Source organism: Fringilla coelebs (genome assembly GCF_963513975.1).
Source record: "Fringilla coelebs genome assembly, chromosome: 15".
NCBI classification, from domain to species: Eukaryota; Metazoa; Chordata; class Aves; order Passeriformes; family Fringillidae; genus Fringilla; species Fringilla coelebs.
In genome coordinates this window covers 6,940,357-6,964,053 of record NC_140041.1, presented here as the reverse complement: position 1 = coordinate 6,964,053, position 23,697 = coordinate 6,940,357, and the positions used below count along the sequence as shown (strand labels likewise).

General features: G+C 42.7%; 3 protein-coding genes across 3 annotated transcripts; 2 read left to right on the top strand and 1 right to left on the bottom strand.

Moving 5' to 3' along the window:
• Positions 1-363: 363 nt before the first annotated feature.
• Positions 364-5,858, top strand: CCNG1 (cyclin G1). Its single transcript, XM_084215943.1, has 7 exons — positions 364-535; positions 924-1,187; positions 2,202-2,455; positions 3,043-3,121; positions 3,204-3,302; positions 3,548-3,742; positions 4,358-5,858. Exons 2-6 carry the CDS (start codon positions 924-926, stop codon positions 3,737-3,739), a joined length of 888 nt encoding a protein of 295 aa, XP_084072069.1. The 5' UTR covers positions 364-535; the 3' UTR covers positions 3,740-3,742; positions 4,358-5,858.
• Positions 5,859-7,226: 1,368 nt separating this feature from the next.
• NUDCD2 (NudC domain containing 2) lies at positions 7,227-11,398 on the bottom strand. The gene is made up of 4 exons (XM_084215724.1): positions 11,081-11,398; positions 9,803-9,851; positions 8,474-8,625; positions 7,227-7,521 (listed from the first exon to the last, which is right to left on the bottom strand). The coding sequence occupies exons 1-4, from the start codon at positions 11,267-11,269 to the stop codon at positions 7,438-7,440; spliced, it is 474 nt and encodes a 157-aa protein (XP_084071850.1). The 5' UTR covers positions 11,270-11,398; the 3' UTR covers positions 7,227-7,437.
• Positions 11,399-11,583: 185 nt separating this feature from the next.
• On the top strand, positions 11,584-23,079 carry HMMR (hyaluronan mediated motility receptor; the record flags this gene model as incomplete). Its single annotated transcript, XM_084215719.1, has 18 exons — positions 11,584-11,638; positions 12,086-12,184; positions 12,768-12,844; positions 13,657-13,737; positions 14,446-14,634; positions 14,868-14,954; positions 15,233-15,333; positions 16,393-16,467; positions 16,601-16,779; positions 17,549-17,697; positions 17,971-18,185; positions 18,754-18,870; positions 19,667-19,825; positions 20,957-21,109; positions 21,217-21,316; positions 21,575-21,751; positions 22,222-22,384; positions 23,004-23,079. 18 exons carry the CDS (start codon positions 11,584-11,586, stop codon positions 23,021-23,023), a joined length of 2,196 nt encoding a protein of 731 aa, XP_084071845.1. The 3' UTR covers positions 23,024-23,079.
• Positions 23,080-23,697: the final 618 nt, after the last annotated feature.

The following is a 23,697-nucleotide window of genomic DNA, read 5'->3' as shown; positions in this document are numbered from 1 at the left end:
TTGAAAAACACAAAAGCTAAAACCTAAGCCATCAGTACCAAAGCTGGGTGTGCGCTCGGGGAGTTCCGAACACTCCAACGAGCGAGACCATCACAGTGGCCTGGGCTGGCCGGGCCAAGCCGGTCCCTCGATGGCCGGGTCGCGCTGGGCCCTCGATGGCCGGGTCGGTCCCTCAGTGGCCGGGTCGGTCCCTCAGTGGCGGGATGGGGGCGGGCCGGGCCCTCCCGGGCCGCTCCGGCCAAGGAGCGACGGGAGCGCGGGCGCACGCCGAGCTCAGGCGCAGGAGGGGGCGGGGCCGACCGGCGGGGGCGGGGCCTGGCGCGGCGGGGCCGCCAGAGGGCGCCACTGCGCGGGCGGGGCGGCGGCTCGCGGGCTGGGGGTGCGCGCCGCTGCCGCGGGGCCGGACGGAGCCCGTCCCGACCGCCCGGCCCCAACCGCCGGGCCCCGCTCCGTTCCCTGCTCCGTTCCCGCTCCGGACACTCCGGCCCGCCCGGTCTCTCCCCTCCCGGGTAGGGAGCGGCGCCGCACAGACAAGGTAAGGGCGCGCAGCCGGGTCCCGTCCCGCTGGCTGCACGTTTGGCGTCCCCGTGCCTTGTCCGTCCCGTCTCCTCCCGTCCCTTCCGTAGGGTGGGCGTTGTCCCTCCGTCCCTCCATCCCCCGGCGGAGCGCGCAGGTCGCCCGTCCGCCGGCAGCGCCCCGCGGCAGCGAGGGGCAGGCCCGGGCATGTCCCGGGAGGCGCCGCCGGCGCGGCCCCGCCGTGCCCTCACACCCCTGGGCTGCGGGGCCGGCCGTGCCCCGGGGCCGCCTCGGGGCGCTCCGTGCGTGTGCCCGGGCTGCCGCATCTTGGCCGTAGAGTTTGAGAGGTTTCGGTGAGTTTGCCGCGTTTCAGCTGTTTGACTGGCCGGCGCTGTTTCTCGTGGCAGATGATCGATACCCCGGCGAGCGGCGGCGCTCGGGACCCGGTGCTGGAGCTGCCCGCAATGCTGGAGCGGGAGCTGCGGGCCCAGCCCCGCGCCGCCGGGCTCCGGCTGCTCGAGGCTGCCCACGACAATGGCCTGCGAATGACCGCACGGCTGCGAGACTTCGAGGTGAAGGATCTCCTCAGCTTAACTCAGTTCTTCGGCTTCCACACCGAGACGTTCTCTTTAGCTGTGAATTTCTTAGATAGATTCTTGTCAAAAATGAAGGTAAGGCTTTTTAAAGGATAAACTCTCAGCCTAGTTCTTATTCAAAACTGGAATGTCTTGGGTTTAGATAAAGGTTGCTCCTTCCTGAGATTCTTGGTTGTGCAGAGCTAAAAAATTCTATTCTCCATTTAGATTTTGGTATTAAGAAAGGTTTCTTCTGGAAAAGGAAAAACTAAAGGATGTCCATGTGTTGGTAAACAGGGCATGTTAATGGCTTAGACCAAGACAGACTGCCTGTCCTGCTGCATTGATACAAAAAAAAGTTAAATTACTTCTTATTTAACTGCCTTTTCAACCTATCAGCCTTGTGTATATCAAGATGCTGTTGAACACTTAAAATCTGGTCAAACATTAGTTAGCACTGCATTCTCCCGTGCAGATGTGACATGCTGACCTTAGTTGTTTTAAATTGTCTAACAAGACAGGATTACCACTGTACAATTTGGACAAGAACAAAAGCTTGTTTTGCTTGTGTGTTCAAACAAAAATGAGAAAGCTAGATGGAATGGATGGGAAAATGATGATTTCAAAGACTTGTGAATCCAGATTAAGCAGTAAAAATAGGGACTGAGTCATCTATGGAATAAAATAAGACCATTTATATATACTTGTACATATATATATATGTGTATATATACTTAAAATAGATTTATAACTCCCCAATTTTTTACTATCACTCAACATGTACAACATTTTAAGTCCTAAAAGCTTCCTATTAGGCTATTTTAGAACTTTATTAACAAGTCACTTCTACCTCAATCAAAATTGCTCTGCAGTCTTGTATTTTAGATGAATGAGATGCAATTTACAGTGCATAACTGTTTTCTTGTTTGGTTAAATTAAGATAATAATGTACAGTAAAAGACTTAGTTTTCAATCTCCAAAAAACAAAACAACCCCTCATCCCCATAATTTTTTTATGAAATAGATTGATGTCTACAGTTTGATACTTGCATGTTGCAATAGCTGATCAGAGGCCTTCTTCTTTGAAAATAACGATTCACTTTTCTTTAGGTACAACCTAAACACTTGGGCTGTGTTGGACTCAGCTGCTTCTACTTGGCTGTGAAGGCATCAGAAGAAGAGAGAAATGTGCCCTTGGCCACTGACTTAATCCGGATAAGCCAGTATAGGTTCACTGTTTCTGATATGATGAGAATGGAGAAAATCATACTGGAGAAATTGTGTTGGAAAGTTAAAGCTATAACAGCCTTCCAGTTTCTACAGCTCTATCATTCATTCATTCTTGAGAATTTAAGTTGTGAAAGGTACAATAACTAATACTGATTTTTCTTTAACTGCCTAAGACCAGAACATGTAGAATGTAGAAAAATAAGCAGGGAAATTGCTTGAGTAATTGGCCTTTCTATACTTTAAAGATTCCACAAACTTCCCCCTACTCATAATTGTTATAAATGTGAGCATCTGTGCTTTAATATTATTGTAATTTTAAATATTGTTTGCATAAATGGAGTATTGCTCTCTGAGCTGAAAACCAAACTTTCTCAATAATCATGGTATAATAAATCTCTGCTTATGCTGCAGGGAAGTATTGCCTCATTGTAAAGATTGCAAAATCTGGTTTAAAAAAAAATCCTTTTGCTAGTAAGCACTGAAATTCCTTGTTAAGCCTGCTTTGGTAATGCAGCTCTTCCCCAGTGTAACACAAGATTTATTTTTGGCATTGAGACTGCCAAAAATGAACACCTGTTTGAATATAACCCCAGAAGTTCTGGGACAAATGAGGCCTTTGTTTAGATAATGAACATTCTTGCTGCTTCTCTGAGTTCCCAAAGTGATGCTACCTTGATCAAGCTTGCATTCTTCTAGATTCACTCATCTGTTCTTATTACAGGAGAAAATACCTTAATTTTGAGAGACTTGAGACCCAGCTTAAGGCCTGTCACTGCAGAATCATGTTTTCTAAAGCCAAGGTAAGCATCTTGAAAGTTCAAAGAAAATTAAACTGCTGAAACTTAGCAAAGCAGTGTTTAAAAACATCTTCTCTCTCCCCAGCCTTCTGTCTTGGCACTGTCTATTTTGGCACTAGAGATAGAAGAACAAAAACTGCTGGAGTTGACAGAGGCATTGGAATTTCTACAGTTACATTCCAAGGTATGTGCAGATAAAATTTCAGGGGAGGGGGTAAGAAAAATGCATGGAAAGGTCTACACAGTGGGGAAGGAACAGGTGCATTGGCATATTGGGGTTTTTTTGTGGATTTCTTGTGATGTTTTGTTGGGTTTTTTCATTTGGCCTGGGATATTTCGCTGCCTGTCTTGTTGAAGAAGCTGAAAGTACGTGTACAAAGTAAAGGTTCAGCTAGTTGTTACCATAGGACATTCTGTCTTGTTATGTAGATAAGCAACAGAGAACTGACCTTCTGGAAGGAGTTAGTGTTGAAGTGCCTTACGGAATATTCCTCAAGCAAGTGTTCCAAACCAAATGTGCAGAAATTAAAATGGATTGTGTCTGGACGTACGGCTCGGCAGCTGAAACACAGCTACTACAGAATAACACACCTTCCTACCATTCCAGAGACCACCTCATAATAGGTAAGTCCTTGTAAAATCAACTTCTGATAATGTAGAAGTAAAATTAACTGTTAACTACCTCCAGGGTCCTTACAGGTTACCTCCTGGAATCATGGAACAGAAGTGTAGGCAGCCTGTTCTCATGTTCATGCTTAAACCAGTGCTGTACCTAAAGGGACAACCTAATTAATGTATGAACACTGGAGAAAGAACTGATGTGTGTTGTGGTAGCAGAAATGTTCTACAGACATTGGGACCACATTCACACTAAAATGTGAAGCAAAGCTTGGAAAAACAGCAAAAAAACTTCTGCCTTGCCCCAATCCCAAAAAGAAAACCAGCCTGTCAGAATGAGTTTCCTGTAATTGTTCACTTAAGCCACTTAAAAAAGACAGTTTTATACAGTTTTACTTGTATAACTGCTTAGTGAAGGCTAAAATCTGTAATTCAGTTACTCCTGTTACTGTTGTTTTACTCTAAAAATGGTAAACTTCCTTACCTAGACTTTACTTCCAGAGGCTACACATTTTTTATAACAGCCATCTTGCTGTTGTCTTGCTCTATTAAGATCTCATAGTTTGTTTGGCTCTTGTAGAAAGCACTTCAGTTGATAGGTTTGTTTTGGTTTTTTTACAGGAGTGCAGTAAAATGGGAAGACCATCCTGTGACCTTGTCAACAGACACACGAATATTTGAGAAACAGTCTGAACCGTGATCTTAATAATGAAGAACTCAACTCATGGAAAGAACATGTAACATTTCAGACTAAAGATCCTTCCAGCAAATACCAGTTCTTTTCATGATGAATTCAGTATGTGGTGTCAGTTTTCATTCTTACTTGGTAGACTGTTCACTAGTCAGTGGAATAACACAATCCCAGTACAAGGAATTTTAACACCTTAGAGTTTGTAGAGCAGTTTGTGTAATCTAACCTCGGTTTACAGTAACTGCAGGTACTGAATTAGGTATTAATTTCTAAAACCTGGTTCACTTTCTGAGGATTATGCAATACTAGGAAAATCTGATGTGCAGTAGTGTAGTGCTGCAGTGTGTTAAGAAAAGAAAGACTAATCCAACTCGATGACAACAGCAAATGCCTGCCAGCTCACCTGGTGCGCTGTTTGGGCAGTACCTTGTGTCCACGTGTTCCTGCCAGGATGGGCACTGGCCTCTTACCAGACACATTAAACAGCAGCCTGTGATACCCACTGAACGTGTCAAGTAGGTAGGGCAGGAGAAAAGAGGAACTTGACTGTGTTCCTTTAGGAAAGACAATCACTAGCACAGCATCAGTAACTGCAGTATTTTGTGAGAGCTGTAGTTTGCTGATGCCACTCTCATTGAGTGTAAAAACTTGGTGATACCTAATGAAGGACTAAGGCAAAGAACTGGGTCACATGTAACCCTTTCATGCCCTAAATTTTAAGTTCCAGAGTTTTGCTGTACTAGAGGTAAATGCTGATACTGAACAGGCACATTGTTACAGGTACAGTAAGAGCAAGGCTAGTTCCCCCTGTGGCCTCTGTGTAGGATAATCCAGATGAGAAACATTGAAGATTGCTTCAACTCTGATCTCTATAATGGTAAGCTTTGTAAAATACAACTATTTATTCTGAAGACCAGGTCAATATTTGAAGCATTCATGCTTCTAGTGCTACCAAGGAAGTGAATAATAAGAATGTATTACGGTATGTTAGATAAAAAAGGGTTCTGGGAGAGTGTTGCTAATGTCCTCTTGAATTCTGCATCACTGTGGGACAGAGGCTCTTGGCAACAGGCTGTTAAACCTGATTGTTACATGGACTGATGGAGTGGAGATGGAGAGGTCAGAGTGTGGGATGAGGTGTTGGTCAGCCAACCCTTCCACCAGCTGAGGTGGAAACCATTCTTTGCATATCTCAGACTAGTTAAAACATTTACAGAGGACTCCATACCAAAGCTCTCTGCTGGACAAATCAAATCTCATGAGCTCATGGGAGTGGACTGCACTGCAAGACATGTAACTGGCTGTCACACCTGTCAGTGCTGCCTGGGCATTGTGCTGACCTGTGCAAAGTGATTCAAAGGTGTGGACAGCCTACTGGGAGAGGATGCAGTGTGCAATTCTAATTGTCCTGTCTCAAGATATGTACCTTTAAATTAAACATTGAAATGTGCTTAACTAAGTAGCTTTTTTCCTGTTATGTATGTTATGCAAAATATTAGTAGGAAGCCTATAAATGTGACTTACACCTGAACAGTACCTGGAGAAAAATTTTCAGGCAGGAGGTAAGATATAATGCAGATTTTTTTTCCCCAGTTTATTTTTATAAGAGGTTGAGACTGCATAGGAGGAACCACATGAGAAAATGCTAAATATCTTATAGTATGTGTTCTTCAGCAGTGAATCACAGAATGCGTCAGGTTGGAAGGGACCATGGGTGGGATCAGCTGGTCCCACCTCCTTGCTCAAGCAGGGTTATCCCAGAGCACCCCCAGCTCCCTCAGTGGTTCCTCACAGGGTTTGTGTTCCCAGCCCTCTCCAGCCTCATTGCCTCCTCTGGACAGGCTCGAGCGTCTTGACGTCCTTCCCAAACTGAGGTGCCAGAACTGGACTCGGCATTCCAGGTGTGGCCTCACCATGCCAGGTACAGGGGGAGAATGACCTCCCTGCTCCTGCTGGCCACACCATTCCTGATCCAGGCCAGGAGCCATTGGCCTTCTTGGTCACCTGGGCACACTGCTGGCTCATGTTCAGCTGGCTGTTGACCAGTACCCCCAGGTGCCTCTCTGCCTGGGCACTGTCCAGCCACAGGGTCCCCAGCCCACAGCACTGCAGGGGGTTATTGTGGCCAAAACACAGGACTCAGCACTTGAGAGTTATTAAACTTCATCCTATTGGACTCTGCCCATCCATTCCAGGTCTCCCTGCAGAGCCCTCCTACCTTCCAACAGATCAACACATGCTCCCAGCTTAGTGTTGTCTGCAGATTTACTAATGAAAGACTCAATACCACCATCCATGTCATCAATAAAGATACTGAACAGAGCTGGCCCCAGCACAGAGCCCTGAGGACACCCCTGGTGCTGGCTGCCAGCTGATGCAGCACTGCTCACCAGCACTCTCTGGGCCAGCCATCCAGCCAGCTCTGAACCCAGCACAGAGTGCTCCTGTGCCAGCCCTGGGCTGCAGCTTTTTCAGGAGAGTGCTGTGGGAGATGGTGTCAAAGGCCCTGCTGGAGTCCAAAGAGACACATCCACAGCCTTTCCTGCACCCACCAGGAGAGTCACCTGGTCATAAAAGGAGACCAGGCTGCTCAAACACAACCTTCCCCTCCTAAACCCCTGCAGGCTGGGTCTGATTCCCTGGTTGTCCTGTAAGTGCTGTGTGATGACACTCAATATAAACTGTTACATTGCCTTATAACTGATTCATTTACTATAGTGTTTCTAAAAAGAAAAAAACACCCAAAACCAAACAATCTGCTTAAAGACGTTACTTTTTATGTACACCTTCCTCTATAGTTTGTGCCTTAGTATCATAAAGTTATCAGAGCTTATAAATCAGCTGGTAACATTTTGTCTTCATTCTGCTGGAAAAGATCTTCTTTCTCTTCACTGAAGTAATTACTTTTGAAAACAATCCATTGAAGAGATCACTGAAGTCTCCAACAGTTACATGATTCTAGTCCTTAACTGTAACATGTAATTTGTCTAAAGGGTCACATATAAAAAGTTCACTTTTCAAGACTAGAAAAGTCTGGTCCTCCTTTGCTGTAGTTTCCAGAAATTTCTGCTCCACTGAAGTCAAACCCAGGGTTCTATGGAAGTAAAATTAAAAATTGTTTAGTAAGTAAATTATTTAGAATAAAAATGCTTTAAAAAATCCCAGACAAGCCACAAAAAAAACCACCTAAATTGCTTTCTGTTAATATTCTGCCATTGTAACAAGAACATATAACAATCAACTTGTCATACATTTATCACAGCACTGAAATTTTTGGAACATGCATCAACAAACTGAATTGTCATAGTTTGGTTGCCTACTGCTTAAGTGACTTTGTAATGCTGTTCTTGTCTTAGCATCTTACCAAGTAGTCAGATTTGCCAGAATAGAAATTTTAAGGAAAGTTTAAGAACGAGATCTGGCTTTTGGTGTCCTTTGAAATTGCCTTTTGAAAATCTAAGTACGTGCCCTGATGGATAACAAGGTTCATAAAACTGCTGTTCTCTGCTACAGTACACAGCCTGCTGATTCAGCTGGTACATAAAATGTTGTAATTCTGCACCTCTGCAGACGTGTATAGGAACAGTTGTGTGCCAAAGGTATAGCAAAACAATTTAGGCAGTTTTAGTAAAAGTGCAAGAAACATCTTTTCCAGCTAACTACTTACATTATAGTAAGTACTCCATCTTACATTATAAACAAGCATATCCAGTAGAATTTGATGCACAATTTTATTGTAAATATGGCTTTGTTATAATTCTAGATAATAACAGAAGTTGTGTGTAGACTAACAAGTGCAAAGTTGTTAGGAAGATGCAATTACTAAAACAGCAATAGTAGCTCCAAACTCACCTGAACTTACCACAAACCCTGCAGACAGAGTGCAGACAGAATAATCTCTTCAAAGCACGGTGGTAAAACCTTGTAAGCCTTTTACAGCTATTGAACTAAAGCATATATATCCATGGCATTTGCTCAGCTTTCCTAGCCATAACCTCTGTGTGCTAACAAAACATATAAGGATTAATTATGGTACATTAACTCACTTCTCTTTGGAATCGCTCCAGTGTAAGTTTCCTTTGCATCTGGTCCTGTACCCAAGGATCAGCAGCATATTCATTTTCTAACAGAGAGCTCCAACAATTTCCAGCATCTCTATTTGTCTTCATTAGAACAATTCGTATCAGCTGCCTGTCTTCTGTTGAGTGAAAACACAGAGAGCAACTTTAAACTCAGTCCTGCATGCTGGTTCTTGTCTTGGTTTGGTGAATTCACCATTAACAAGCACAAGAAGTGAAGTAATTTAAATTCTTAATGCCAATGCCAACTTAGTTCTTGATAAATAACAAAACATTGACAAAAGAAAAAAGGCTGAAGCAAAGATAGCCTGTACTGTCATCTCTCCCCTTCTGGCCTGTAAGATCCTGAAGCTGTTTTAAGGGATTAAATACAGTTCATAAGTACTTCTATTGCAAGCATAAAGTAACCTCTTGGAGATGTTCACACAAAGATTTAATCTATTAATATAGACAACTTTGCTAAGGCAATAATGAAAAATTTAAGGTCAGGCTTTACAGGGAGTTATTACCAACAAAAGCCAGAACTAAGTTTTAGCAACATATGAATAGATTGTGTATGGCCATACAGAATATACTGGAAGCATGTTTCAGAATAAATGTGCAGTGCAGGGTGTTTGGTTCTACTGAGGTGAATAAATACAGCATTAGAAGTGTATTTTGAAGATTATTTGCATACTGATAAAGACTGGGCTTCACTTCACAATGTGTATTAACACTTTAAATTTTAATGGTTAAATTACAAATTATCAATAAATATTTAATATAAATATTGAATGGAAAAGAAAACCCTTAATGGGAAAACAGTGAGAGGCACAGTCCACAAATATGATTGCTAAACCCCAAAATATTCCAAATACTTTATTTATGCTATAATGGCCCAATATGCTTTTTTTCCTCATTATATATCAGAACCTTAAGTGTGATTTTAAAATTTTTTTCTGATTCTCTTGGACTGTAGATTTTGTCATAAAGAGTAGTAATTATGGAGAGTCATAGACCACAACAGCTGTACCATAACTGTTTAAATGAAGGTTTGCAAAAAACTTCTCACTATATGGAAATGTTTGCACCCATTGATTAGGACCTTCCAGGATGTGGCATTTTCTTATTAACCTTAGTCTCAAGTGTTTTTCAGATACCTCAGTTCCTTAATCCAGCAATAATGACTTTGCCTTTTTACACAGCTATGGGAAGAAAGTAATCTTTCCCATTAATAAAGAGAGGGTAAATTATTCTGCAGTGTCTACTGGAAAGTTTTACTGTCTTTATAATGTCACTTCAGATGTAGATTATTACCTAAGGTCCATGTTCCTTCATCAGTTACTGTAGAGTCAAAAAGTTTACCCTGAAAAAGACAGGTACAATATTACAAATCAGTAAAACCTTTTCAGCATCCAGTTCACATTGAGCTATGAAGTTTTACTCACAACTTAACCTTATATTCTGCTGAAAATGAATAGGGTGATCTGGCCCTACAAGTATACACTTGCATGTAGCCTGTCAAAGAACTATTGCTTCTTATGCAATTATTTTTTTAAATTGAAGCATTTAATACCTTGTTTCAGTATCTGGAGTCATTGAACAGGCTTGTGTTTCTCAGCAGGAAATGCCATTTTTAATAATCTTGTCATGAAAATGCGAGTGGTTTTGCCAGGAGTAACATCTAGCTCTGCTACAGGATACAGGTAGTATGAGCAGTTAATTATAAATAGGAAAGTAAATCTGTCTTTAGGCTGGGTTTTTGTTTGTTTGTGTTTTTGTTATTGTTTTTTGGTTTAGGTTTTTTTTTTCTTTTCTGGAGCAATTGAAGCTGTGCATTGTGCTGTCCACATTCACAATTAAAATCCATGTGAATTTCTATTTTTATTTTTCATAGAATTACAGAATGGATTAGATTGAAAGGGACCTTAAAGTTTATCTAATTCCAGCTCCCTGCCATGGGCAGGGACACCTTACACTATCCCACGTTGTTCCAAGCCCTGTCCAACCTAGCCTTGAACACTTCCAGGGATGGGGCCTCCCCACCTGCACAGGGAAGAATTTCTTCCTACTATCCAATATAACACTTCCTTCCGGCAGTTTAAAGCCATTCCCCCTTGTCCCATCACTCCATGGCCTTGTAAGAAGCCCCTCTCCAGCTCTCTTTCCATCTACTAGAGGACAGGCACCATAAAACCCCGTGCAGGTGAACAAAACTGTTTCCAATGAATGCCATTTTTAATGTACCAAACCTGGGATAAAGAAGAGAGGCACCAGAGGGCACAGATGTGCAAACCTTCTCCCAGGCGACTAATGACAGTACATGACGACACAGTCTAAGCTGTGCCAGGTCTGGGTTGGACATCAGGAGGAAATTTCACAGAAAGTGTGATAGACCTCGGATCGGGCTCCCGGGGAGGTGGCGCAGTCACAATCCCGGGAGGTGTTTAAGGAAAGCCCGTGGCCGGCTGACACAGTGCTCGGTCTGAGGCTGGGCTCGGTGATCTCAGCTATTTTATAACCAACTGAGGCCGTGCCCCCCGGCGCCCCGCGGCCTACGCGTCGGACGGGCCGCCGGCCCGCTGCCCGCGGTACCTGCAGCAGCTCCTGCCCGCCCACGGCCAGGGCGATGTGCCGGCTCCGCAGGCTGCAGTGCACGTCCTTGGCGCGGGTGCCCGGCGGGACGCGCACCTCGATGAACACCTCCTCCAGCGTCTGGTACCAGCGGCCCCAGGGCGTCACGCAGGGCACCACCCCGCTGCGCTCCTCGAACGGAGCCGACATGGGACACGGCGGCGGCGCTCGGCTCCGCGATGCGCACAGAGCCCCGCACACACCGAGCGGATCCCGCACACACGGAGTGAGCCCCGCACAGCGTAAGCGAGTGAGTGAGTTCCGCACCGCTCCGCGCTCCCCGCGCCCGCCCCGCGCACGCGCACCGCCGGCCACGCCCCCCGCCGGGCCCGCAGCGCGCGTGCTCCGCGCCGGGCGTCCCGATTGGCCGAGGCGGGCGGGACGGCGGCAGCTGATTGGCTGGTCGGCGCGCGCCGCGGCCGTTGGCCCCTTTGAACGCCGGGCCGCGGGGTCCCAGCGCCGTCATGGCCTCCGCGCGCGCGCCGCTCCGCCGACCCCTGCCCCGCGATGGCAGCGCTGGTACGTGAGGGGAGGGCACGGGGGGAGCGGGGGCCCTTCGGCGGGGACCGGCATCACGGTGTCCCTTCCTGTGAGGGACAGCTCCTAGCGCGGGGCCGGACAGCTCTCTGAGTTCTTGCAGGGGTCCCCTTCTAAGGCAGAAGGTCCCGACTTCGTGTCTAGCCCTGGCATGCCGAATACAGCTATGAACGGGTATAATGTCCGTAGTAACTAAAGCGGTGCCGAGCCTTGCTGGCCTCTGGTTCCGTAGTACAGCGCTGTAAGAGGAGCATGCAGAGCTTGTCGCGGCTGAGGCACTGCTAGCGAGAGCCTTTGCTGATGTTCGAGTCTCTCACAGTGAGGTTTTGGCTGTAGATTTACCCTAGATGTCTTATCAGTCTTCTTGAAGCTGAAAACCCTGTCGTTAGCCTTCATTGTGTTCTGCTGTTCTGAAAATCTCATTTTTAGGGCGTACCCCCCTGCAAGGATCCCGTAACGTTAAGCCATCAGGTGGAGTGGGAAGTTTGCTGTCCTCTGAAGCATGCCAAGGGGTTCGGAAACAGAAGAGTAAGTAAAAATTGCACACAACACAATGATAAGGTATCTTTAGATGCTGCAATTGTTATTGCCGTTACAGCTCTGCTGCTCAGAAATTGGTTTCTCTTGCAGAGACTCACTGTCTGCCTTCCAGCTTAAAGGAGCAGTTGTAAAAGAATCTGTTGGAATCTACCAAAAATAGCTTTATATGTGATTTCTGCTAATTGGGGGGGAGCCTGTGGAGGTCTAATGGGCTACTTATTAACCTAGCGTTTAGAGATATTTTCATGCATATTTAATATGTAAAGCATCCCTGAGTTCAAAACTGATATTATGGATCTGGATCCTGGCAGGAAAACTTGGCAGAAGTGGAAGTATCAAAATTGTCTGTCACCTAGTAGTCTCTCTAAATTTTGCCAAGCACCCAGATGACCAATATTGAGCTGGCTATTGCAGTAAAAAAGCAACTGGTATTGAGTTGTGAAGTTGATAGTCTAACAACCAGGTGTCTTTTGTACATAGGCAATTAACCTCGTGTAGTTTTGTTGCATTTGCCTCACTGTGTGCATGCACACCCTCTTCCTTCACCCTTCCCTTCTACTTCCTTCTGCAGGTGAGACAAATCTGAGCAGTGAGAAGAGTGCACCCACCCCAGTAACTGCAAGGAGACTCACATCTCTTGGATCAACAGTAAGACTGCTGTGGTGTCTGTAGCACTGTTAAATCCCAGCTAAATCTCTCTGACTGTTTAAACAATGCAGCCTCTTCATACAATTGTCATTAATCTACCCAAGTGAACTGTGGAACATGTTGCTGCATCTGTGCTCCTTAAGACCCAAGCAGGAAAAATGAAATTGCTGCATCCTTGGAAATCATGTGATAATTAACTTGGTACTACAGAGCAGCTTGTTCTGTTTGGTGCTATACTTTTGGGATTTCTTCTCCTCTTGCTCACCATGGGATTATGGTTTTCCTTTTTTTAAGGAAATGGTGTTCTTGCTCTCATGGGCTGGGCAAGGCACAGTGAAAACCTGATGGTGAAAGGAACAGGGAGGGGATGGCACTGCATGTGCAGGTTCTCAATGTCCTTTGCAAGCATATGGATTTCAAGATTAATGGCTTAACAGGCTGAAAAATGATAGCCCTGACACGCTCAATAGGTTCATGAGTATTGATGATGTAGGATGAAATTCTGCAAACAAACCTTAGGTGAAGATATTAAAATGTTTTTGTGGAGCTTAGGGGTGCTCAAGTCTCCAGCTTGGTTAATCTTTTTGTCCCTGTGGTTATGTGCTGTCCTCTCAGAGTAATGCTTTGGAGAAAGGATAAGGGTAAACCCATCCTAACCTGATATTTTTCTGCCCTGTCTGGGAGATACCAAGGGTTGCTCTTTATTTGGTGTGTATCTTTGTAGTGTTGTCTATATTTATCACCCACTCCTCTATTTAATTGTGTTCAGCTACTATGAAGCTAGAGATTTCTAACACATCTCTCTTCCAAAGCCGGCTAGTGGGATTGCCAAGACTAAAAAGGATGTTCTGCTTCTGAAAGAGAAAAAGAAACAGAAGGCACTGGAGAAGGAGGTATGAATCTATTGTGTGAGTGAAATCCTGTCATGTCTCCTCCCACTTATGATAATAAAAAATACCAGCTGGTAGAATTGGCCTCTTTTGCATCAGACAGCATACACATGTAGTTTACAAACAGCTGTGTGCAAAGGAAGGATTATCAGATATTATAGATGTGCAAAGCTTATGGAATTGCATTAATTCCTGCTGATTGTGAACAACTGTTCTGTCAGTCTTTTCAAAAACAGAACTAAGTCTTCTGTTGGCTACCCCAATAAGGTTCTGTTTTATTGAACAATCTCTAGATAAAACTTTTTGCTCACTAATTGTCATACTTTTAATGCTCAAGAGGCACCCTGAACTGTATCAATACACTTTGGTGTGCTAATTGGTGCCTTGTGTCTCAATGTCCTGTTCTGTCTTCTTATGTCTCACAGCCAAACAGGAGAGTTGGCTTCTGTTACCCATTAAAGCTAAGACTATTCTAATTTTAATGTTTTGTACTGGCTTGGAAGCATAAAATAAATAAGTCATATGAAATATTGGTATTATATGGTGTGTAATAATGGGGACTTGTGGTAATTCTGCTATTTCCTTCCTGTGAGTCAGAGTTTGCAGATAGATGTTCTGAATGAAAGTAAATACAGTTTGGATACCTATGCCTGTGGTTTAATTGGCTAAACTAATGATAGTAGGAAATAAAGAAAATACCTCATGTTTTAGATTCGTGCATTAGTGAGAGAACGTGGAGAGCAGGATAAAAAACTTCATGCTCTGGATGAAGATCTTGTAAAGATTGAAGCAAAGCTGAGTGCTGCAGTTCAGGAGAAAACCTCTCTTTTAGCAAATGTTGCATGCCTGAAGAAACAGCTGCTGGAGTTAACAAGAAGCAATGAGCTACTAAAGTCAAAGGTATTCAGACAACTGCATCTTTGCTTTGCCTTTGTGGTTATTGAGCTTCCTGTGCAAGAGGAAGCTTTACTTGCTGATCAGCAGGTGTTTTAATGTAAAGCATGTCTGCTTTGGGGGCTTGTGCCCTCCTGTCTAAACACAGAGTGGGAGGGGAAACCTTGGAAAGGGTTGTGTGAACAGCAATTCATACAAAGGAATTACACTTGGTGGTTTTTATCTTCTTTTCTAACAAGCTGTCTGAAGATGGTGTGCAGAAGAAAATGAGCAGCTTGTGCATGGAGTTGATGAAGCTCAGAAACATGAGGGATGCTAAGGAAAAGGTATGGCCATCTGTACAGGACAGTAATTCTGAGTTGCTCAGGAATAAAGTCAGTGATCTTCAGTGTAGTTTGAAGCTCTTGGTGGCAGTTGACGTTTAACAAGTGGCTGTTATCTTTGCAGAGGGATACTTGCAATCACATTTAGCATAGTAGGTGGTGCTATCATTAAACTGGAGTGATGATTAAATTTTATTTCACCACTGTCTCCCACAATGCCTTTTTATTTACCAGATCTCATTTTAATGTTAATATGGTGTATTTTGTTTGGTTTTTTTCAGACTGCACTGGCAAAGCAGGAAAACATGGAAATGAAGCTGCAGGAAGTGCAAAGGAATCTAGAGCATTCAAAAGGAAAAGTAGCACAGTTACAAGAAAAATTGTAAGTGCTAGGAAGATAATTAGATGATGTGATATGACCTGGCTGTGTTTCCATGCTTATCCTTTGTAGTAACCAAAATCAAGGCTGTCTCCCTGCTGAGAAGGAACAGACATTATCAGTGTTTGGAATAAATACAATGGAATGAAGTTCTAATAAGGGCTGTGGTTTGATAAAAGAACCACTAGAAACATTGTTTCTCTAGTGTATCTAGCCTTTTTTCCAAAATATAAATGGTATCATGTCAAGCCTTTGTCTTCCAATGTGGTATTGGTATTGGGATGGGGTGGGGAGGGAAGACCCATATCTTTAGGAAAGAATTGTTGTTCAGGTTGGAGGAGGACATTTGTATGGCTGAGCTATTTCTGACCCTTTATACTACTAAGTCAGGAATAAACAAGAATAGAGAAGCATTAGAGCAGGAGCTGAAATCCTAATTCAGCAGGCATTTGGCTTGGATTTGATGAACACATTCATGTTCTCCTGAGAAGTGCACTGAAGAGCCATTGTGCCTTCAGAGCTGCTTTGATGCAGACACATGTTCTGAAGAAAGGTAACTGCAGTTTCTCTTGGTTTCAGCAGCTCTAGGTAGACAGAACCCACTCTCTATCTCAGCACTTTCTATTTTGCCCAAAAAATGTCATGTTCTGCACAGGAACAGTGCACTAACATGCAGCCTGTTGCTGAGGATAGTGACCTGGGATGAACTTCCAGGCTATGTTCAACGTCAGGTTGCCACAACTGGCACTGCACCACAAACTTGGCTGTTGCAGTACTCAAAGGTAATAATGCAGGTAGTGCAGGTCACAAAGGGAGGAGATGTTGATTTGCTAAAAAAACTGCATTATGTTAATGCATTATTATGTTTGTGGCATATTGCTTGTGGCAAAATTTGGCTCAGCATCTTTACTACAATGAGAAGATTATCTGGAAAAGGGGGTAGAATCACTCTTAGAGCTAATATCAGGTTTTGAGCCAAACTGGGAGATGAAGAGTATGTGTTACTATTTAACTCTGGGGTTTTTTTTAAATACATCTGTCATAAAAACTGCCTGGTTTCAGGTCTGCTACTGAGAGAGAGAAATTTGAAGAAAAGTCTGACACTGAAAAACTCTTGGAATATATTACAGAGCTCAGGTAACAACAAATCATTCTCAAGAAGGCAGTTTTCCTCTTGAAAACCAAAAGTCCTAAGCCTTTTCCTTTTTTTTGATGTGTAAGCTTACAAGCAAAACTTAGTGGTAACAAGTGCCTGAATTTTCTTTTACAGTAGTGTTGCAGAAACAGTGGAGAAATACAAACTAGAAATTGCCCAGATGGAGGAGACACTGAGTAAGAAAGACCGAGATATTGAGATCCTGAGGGATACCCTCAAAGCAAAAGAGGAAGAGTCATGTAAACTGATGAAAGAACTTAATGAGAGGTGTCAATTGCTTCAACAAGAGAAAGGTAATTGTTTGTTCTTGTACACTGTTCCATATGTGGGATCACTCATATGTCTTAAAGCACCTCAAATAGGTGTTTTCTAAAATGTCAATTTAGACTGGTTTGTTCTAAAGGAGAAGTCAAGTCTCTGAGCTCCAGCTAGAAACATCAAGGCGTGTTTTTAACAACAGGGGGATCATTTCACTCTGACATCTGTTAAGTCTGAATTGGTGTTTCCATGGAGGGTAACTTGGGTACATAGTATACAATGAAAATTGTAGGAGTGGCTTTAATCTGAAAGGTGAACACTAAGATCTTGTTCCTTACGCTTCACTGAGAAGCAGTATAATGTGTGAATTCACTGCCAGCAGCTTGTTCACAGATAGACTGAGGTGCTGGAAATGTGGCAAGGATCCTTCTTCACCTCCTTACTCCTTCTCTTCCAACTCTAGCAACTCTGCAATCTCAGACATGTAGTCACTTTTCTGTACCAGCTGCCTTCTGTGTGCCAGTTAGTGGAAGAGGCTTTGGGGACATTATGTAGTTGCTTTCCCTGCCTTACTGCTCTTCTGGTGGAGGCTAATTGCTTGGTCCTGCTGTTGAAATGATTTTAAAGTGGTATACCCTGAGCCAGTTTTGAGGAGTTTCCAGATGGGTTGTAGTTATGGGTTTGTTTCCCTAGTTAGGCAAAGGAAAAACAACATTAGAATGGAAGTATTATGATTAATATATATTGTATCTATTTGAAGATAGAAAAGGGAATTTATGTTATATTGACGATTTTTCTATGCAGACAAAGAATTGTCTGAGGCCAAAGGACAGTTCCTGAGTATGAATGCTGAAATAGAAGACCTGAAAAAAAAAATTGCTTTGGTGGAGCAAGAACACCAAAAATTGCTTCAGAAACATGAGGAGGTCATCTCTCAGCTGCAGCAAGAGAAGGTAAATACAGGCTATGAATTAGTCTAAAAATAGATGGTAATGCTAAGGACTGGCACTAAAAATTGTTGTTTGCACATAAGATGTGCATTCCACAGATCATGAATATGGCAAAGTGGGTACTGGCCCATGTGATCTAATAGATCAAAGAACCATTTCTGCTGGGATGGGGGTTTTGGTTCTTCCCATAGATTTGAAACTTAAACAGTGCAAATTAACCCTTAACTACCCAGGATGTACTGGTAGTTTTAAAATCTGTGGTGCTCTGGCATGCAGGAGTCATCTGCATCAATGCAGCAGAAGTTACAAGAGTTTGAAGATGAAGTTACAAGTGAGAGACACCTTCTGGAAGAAGAGCTGAATGGTACTATGAAGGAGCTGAATAAGTTGCATGCAAAGGAAAAGAAAGCTGAAAAGTTGGTGAAGCGACTGGAACAAGAAATCAAATCTCAAGGTCTTGAACTCACACAGATGGAAGAAGAGTTGAAAGGGTTTGTGAAAGAAAGCTTCTGCTTCAAGCTTTGAAAGGAAAAATGTTAAATTAGTAGTGTAAGCAGAGCTTCTGAGCCCAATTCAGGTTTTAGAGACCTGAGCAGATCTGAAGTTATTTCTTGCTGATTGTTGATTACTGATAGTGATGAGATCTAATCACTAGCACTAGTAACTTGAGTCAGTATTAATTGTAATTTGAGTCAGTTTTACATTGTTATAATTAAAAAAAAAACAGTTGGGATTTGGTTGAAAGGCTGGTATTGTAGTGCTCTGACCTTGCTGTGCTGGCTAAGATATGTGCATGTTGTACAGGCCATATCTGTCCTGAAGAAGGCTATGACAAAAATATTTTCAAGCCAGTTGTTTCTTGTTTAAGTTTACTACTAGGTATTCAGTCTATTCTATAGCTCCCTTGGAAAATAAGGGGAGGGGGAAATCCTTAGTAACACCTGTTGTGGAGATTGTGCTTTAGGCTGCTGCTTCAAGCTTTCTATAACTGATAGCAGCATTTGGTAATGTGTTCACACATGCTTCTCTCCGGAGTGCAATGCTGAATTTTTATTTCAGGAAGAATGCAGAGTTGGAGCAAATCAAGGCAATGCATAGCAGTGCTTTATTGAAAATCCAAGAAGAGCACAGCAATACACTGCAGGAACTTGGAAAGACTATTGCTGACTTGGAAAGGTATTTAAGTTTTAGTAATGTATAGGACAAGCATTATTTCTAAGATGACAATAAAATGTACTGTTCATTTAGGTGCCACATGTGGGTGTTGGCAGGGCATTTGAGCAGAGGATTTTGTGATGGTGTTTGGTGGTATTAAGAATTTATTTCTTGAGTACTAGGCAAGTATAGTGACACAGTATCACCATCTAGTTCAGGAAACTGGATTTTTCTTCTTCCAAAATGTAACAAGTTGGAGGAGTTCAGGTGTCTTCAATCACATTTGTAACTAGTGATGGTGTTCTTGACATTGAAATATCTTGCAAAAAGACTTAAGGAGACTCAAAATTTGAACTGAATTGAAAGTAATTTCCTACAGTTACTGCAATTATTTTACCTTACAATATTGAGATTTAGAAAGTATATAAAAAGTGATACTGTTATTACTAGGTATGTGTGTCTCCCATGAAGGGCAAATATCTTGTGGGATATTTGTCAGTGACAGCTACAGACATTAGGTGCTTTGCTGGTTAAAATAAGCTTCAGAGAGTAGGTCCTTTGTTTTAAAATCCTTACCAAATATAGTGAAGGCTGTATCACAGAATTTGTCATAGTTTTACTGCTTATGGCTTTATGGAGCTGTGTTGTGGTTTCTTTCTTTTGGATTTATCAGTGCCTGTACACTGCCAGATCTTCAGGTTAGAAAATCTTTGATACTTGCTAACACGAGCTCATATTGCTCTTGTAAGGTGTGAACATTTCAGTCTGTATTTTGCCTGAAGTAAAAAGGTTCTTCTCATTTGTACTGTAATACCAGCTACAAGAAAACATCAGCTGAAGAAATTTGCAGTTTTAAACTGGAGAATTCCTCTCTGCGAGAAGAAGTTGCCAACCTGAAAAAAGCAGGCCAAGAGAATCTGCAGTTGCTTCAAGAAGCAGAAAACACTAAAAACAAAGCAAATGAAGAATATGCAAGGTACTACATAGACAAACTTTTCCTTAAGCTAAAGAATGCAAACTGAGGCTTGCCTTTCTAACTAGGACCTCATGTGATGCTCTAAAGATCAGATCAGTATTTGGTGTAAGTTGAAGTTTCTTGATTTCCCAGTGCAGAAGGCTGAAAATACTGACAGACAAAATTTATTATGCTTATATGCATTAGGAAACTGGTCCGCCCAATCAGTTATTTTGATCTTTGTTTATATGTGGAACATAAAAGAAAAGGAAAATACTTGAATTAAATATGTATGAATATTGTCTGTTTCAGAAATATCAGTTACAGTGGCTGCTCTGCAAATGACATCCCCAGGGGTGACAAGCAAATACATAAAGCAGAACTCACTCTCTGCCACTCCAGTCTGAATGATGTCACCACAAATTCTGCTCACAAGCAGATGCCAATTAATCATCCATGAGTTACCACACTGTGATGAAATGAACTGAGGTCCTCTCTCTGCCTAATATGAGGCATTACAGTGCAGCTGATGAGAAATAACACCCAAGAAGTTGTGTTAGGCCAGTACTGAGAACATGCTTCTGACTGTCTAACAGCAGTTTAGTGATCCATGCTCTCTATGGTTCTGTGCTGATTAAGATGCTGCCCTTTCTTTCCTCCCACCTGCTTAATGTTTCCAGTTTTCATTAGAGCTGGTAAAAGAAAAATTCAAGAGGTGTTTCCTGGCTGAGGTGGCAGGGAAGGGATGGAGCAAAGAGCTGGGGCTGAAGAGGGGTCAGTGCTTTTTAGGTGTAGGGTTTTGGAAATCTTGCATATATCCACACTGAAAAGTCTTGAGTACTTCCTGCTGGAGCAAATCCTCCATGTCAAGCCTAACTACTAAATTGTTCCTGCTAAAAGCTGTTGGCATTGAGCAACATGAGATTTGCTTCACAAGGACTTGCATCCTTATAGGAAAAGGTAAAAATGTTGTTCATCTTAAACCTAATTGCCTTCTGTACTACTGTTTACTTTGTGGCACTTTTTGTGCAAACCTTTATTTCAGTTCCACTAACAGCTTTTCAACCATAGTTCTTGTGGGGTTTAGATTTAGCATAGTGGAAAAAAAGTAAAAATCAAGGGCCCATTAAGAAATTATCGTCTTTTCCTCAGGATGCTTTTAGAAGTCCAGACCAAGCTTGAACTACAAGAAGCAGAAACAGAGAGAACAAAAGAGTCTTGCCTTGCACAAATGACTAAACTTCAGGAAAAACTTGAGGAGCAAACTGAAGATCTGAAAAGAGAACTTGAAGCAGAAAGATCAAGGTGACTTTCTCAAACTTAAGCTGCATATGATGGCACAGCCAAGTTTTATTGGGAAGAAGTGCTGAGAGCTAACAAAGAACATAACAAAACTGCTCCTTGCTTTTTAGGAAAACCATAAGTGAAGATGTGACCTCTAACTTAGAGAAAGAGATCAAGACCTGGCGTAAACTGTATGAAGACTTGCATAACAAAGTTAAGCCTTTTCAGGTGTGTTGTAAGTAGGTGTTTGTTAGTATCTGTTGACATAAGACTTTTGCTCTTGGCTCAAGTTCTACTCTTGAGAAGTAAATATGCTGCTTCCCATTCCAAGGCATTTATTTTACAATGGTTTCCTAAGTTACTATCCAATGAGCCATGTATTCCCTTTCCCAAACTCATCTTCCTTGGTAGATTTCAGTTCAGTAAAAAGCTATGCTTAGTTGAAAGGTTTTTAAGAGGTTTTTAAGACAATCAAATGTATTTCAGCAACAATTAGATGCTTTTGAAGCAGAGAAGAATGCTCTCCTGGAGGAGCATGGGGCAGCCCAAGAAGAACTGAATAAACTGAGTAATGCCTATGCTAAACTACTTGGGCACCAGAACATGAAGCAAAAAATCAAGCATGTTATGAAGCTGAAGGAAGACAATGCCCACCTGAAGCAGGTTTGTGAAATGCAAAATTAGAAATCTGCAAGTTATTAATGTGCTTGATGCCTTTGTTTGTTACTCTAAATATTTACAGACTAGTCCTGCAAGCTACTTATTTCTTGGTTTTTAAATTCCTGCGTGAAGCAGATTAGAATAAACCACCAGCCTCCAGAAATGCCAAGAGTTTGATTTTTGACTGAATTTACAGCAGAGGGATCAGCAGTACTTTACTCTTAGCTTGGTTGGCTTTTTTTACCTCTTCTTGGGGTCCTAGGCTTAATAACCTATGTGCTGTAAGTTTCAGACTCCCATGCTTAGTGGTGTTACACATGCTGCTGGTTTCTCTATACCTGTATGTCTGGGTTGGGTTTTAATGCCTCCAATAATTGTCTATATGTTTAGCATTAGGCAAAATGGCTCCCTCAGTAAATGATGAAGCAGACTCTTCTCATGTTCATCTAACTTCCAAGTCTTGTTTTGCCTAGGATGTATCAAAGCTGCGTGCATTGCTAGCCAAGGAAAAGCAAACCAACAGGCAGCTTCAGGAGCAGCTGTGTGCAGTACAGGGCACCAAGCGTTTTGATCCTTCCAAAGCTTTCCTGCATGATAGCAAGGAAAATATTCCTCCAAAAACACCTTTAAAAGAAGGTAAGTTTGAGATTCATGTGGCCTTTGTACCTCTTAAGCTTAACCAAAGAAGGTTTGAGAGCCTTGCATGGTCTGCCGCATCTGAGGGAGGTGAGGGGTGTCTCTTGTTCCACAGCAGATGTTGGAGGCTGCCATCAGTGGGGCACTCCCAGGGTACTTTGCAGCCCAGATCCCTACAGCCTGGCAGGAATAGGTGGTGTGCCAGGTCAGGCAGCAGAGCCATCTTCCTTCTGTCACCAACTCACACGTTTCTGCTGATGAGGTGGCAGGAAGTGTCTCCTGCACATGTCATGAGGTACAAGTGGCTCAGCCAGACCCCTCTGCACCCTGGTTCTTTAGCTATCTGGCAGGACCTTAGACCACTGTAGGGGTCAAGATAAGGTGCAAAAGGTCTGCAGATAAATGTGGAGTGGAGGAACAGAAAGAGAGAACATAAGGGGGCACACCAAGGAAAGCAGGGTGGGGGAGATTCATTATTGTGTCTGTTCCAGGCTTGAAATCCTGGCTTGCCTGCAAGGTTCAGTGTAGGGCCTTCTGCGCCCCAGGAGACAAGAAATTACTTCATGTGGTGGGAGCACTAGGTGAAAGACTCAAACTTAGTAACATTTTTCCATTGCAGGTAATAAAAACAAAATTTGAAGTCTTCTTGGTATCAAGAAAATAAATCACCCATAAATTTGTTTGCTTCAGGAGACTTCAACAGACTGCTACTTCAAGGTGAACTTGGATGCTGTATATAATACAAATCAGTAGAAGCCCTAGAGAAATGATCTGAAATTATATATTTTTAGAAAAACTATGTTTTACTGAGAAGCAACAGGTGGCAGCACGTTCCTGACTGCTGGTAACATCATTACAGGCGTGAACTCTTCAGAGTTCACTGTTGCCCATTTTGGATATGCTGAGGCTTTTTAGTTAGGTTTTGAACAGAGCATTTTAAGTTTGGAGAAGGAGAATAAGCACTGGAGATTAAGATTACAAATGAAGTCAGATTTCATGTGAACTTCTTGATTTTTATATGTTTTTAATATTTTTTTTGCGTCTATCCAGTGTATACAATTCTATGATAAATTAATTTTGCTGTCTATAGCTGATTTGGTACCAATGGCAGCAATATTGCCAAGAGACCTTTTTACTTCTGTGGCCTACACACTATAGAGCCTGAGTAGAGATGGAACTGTACACTTAATTTTGATATTCTACAGGATCTATATTCAGTATATGTGAACTTTAATCCTGGGGCTAGGTGTTGCAGCTGCTGATCTTCAGAAGAGCATTTGCAGGTCAAAGTCAAATTGACTGCATTTATCTAA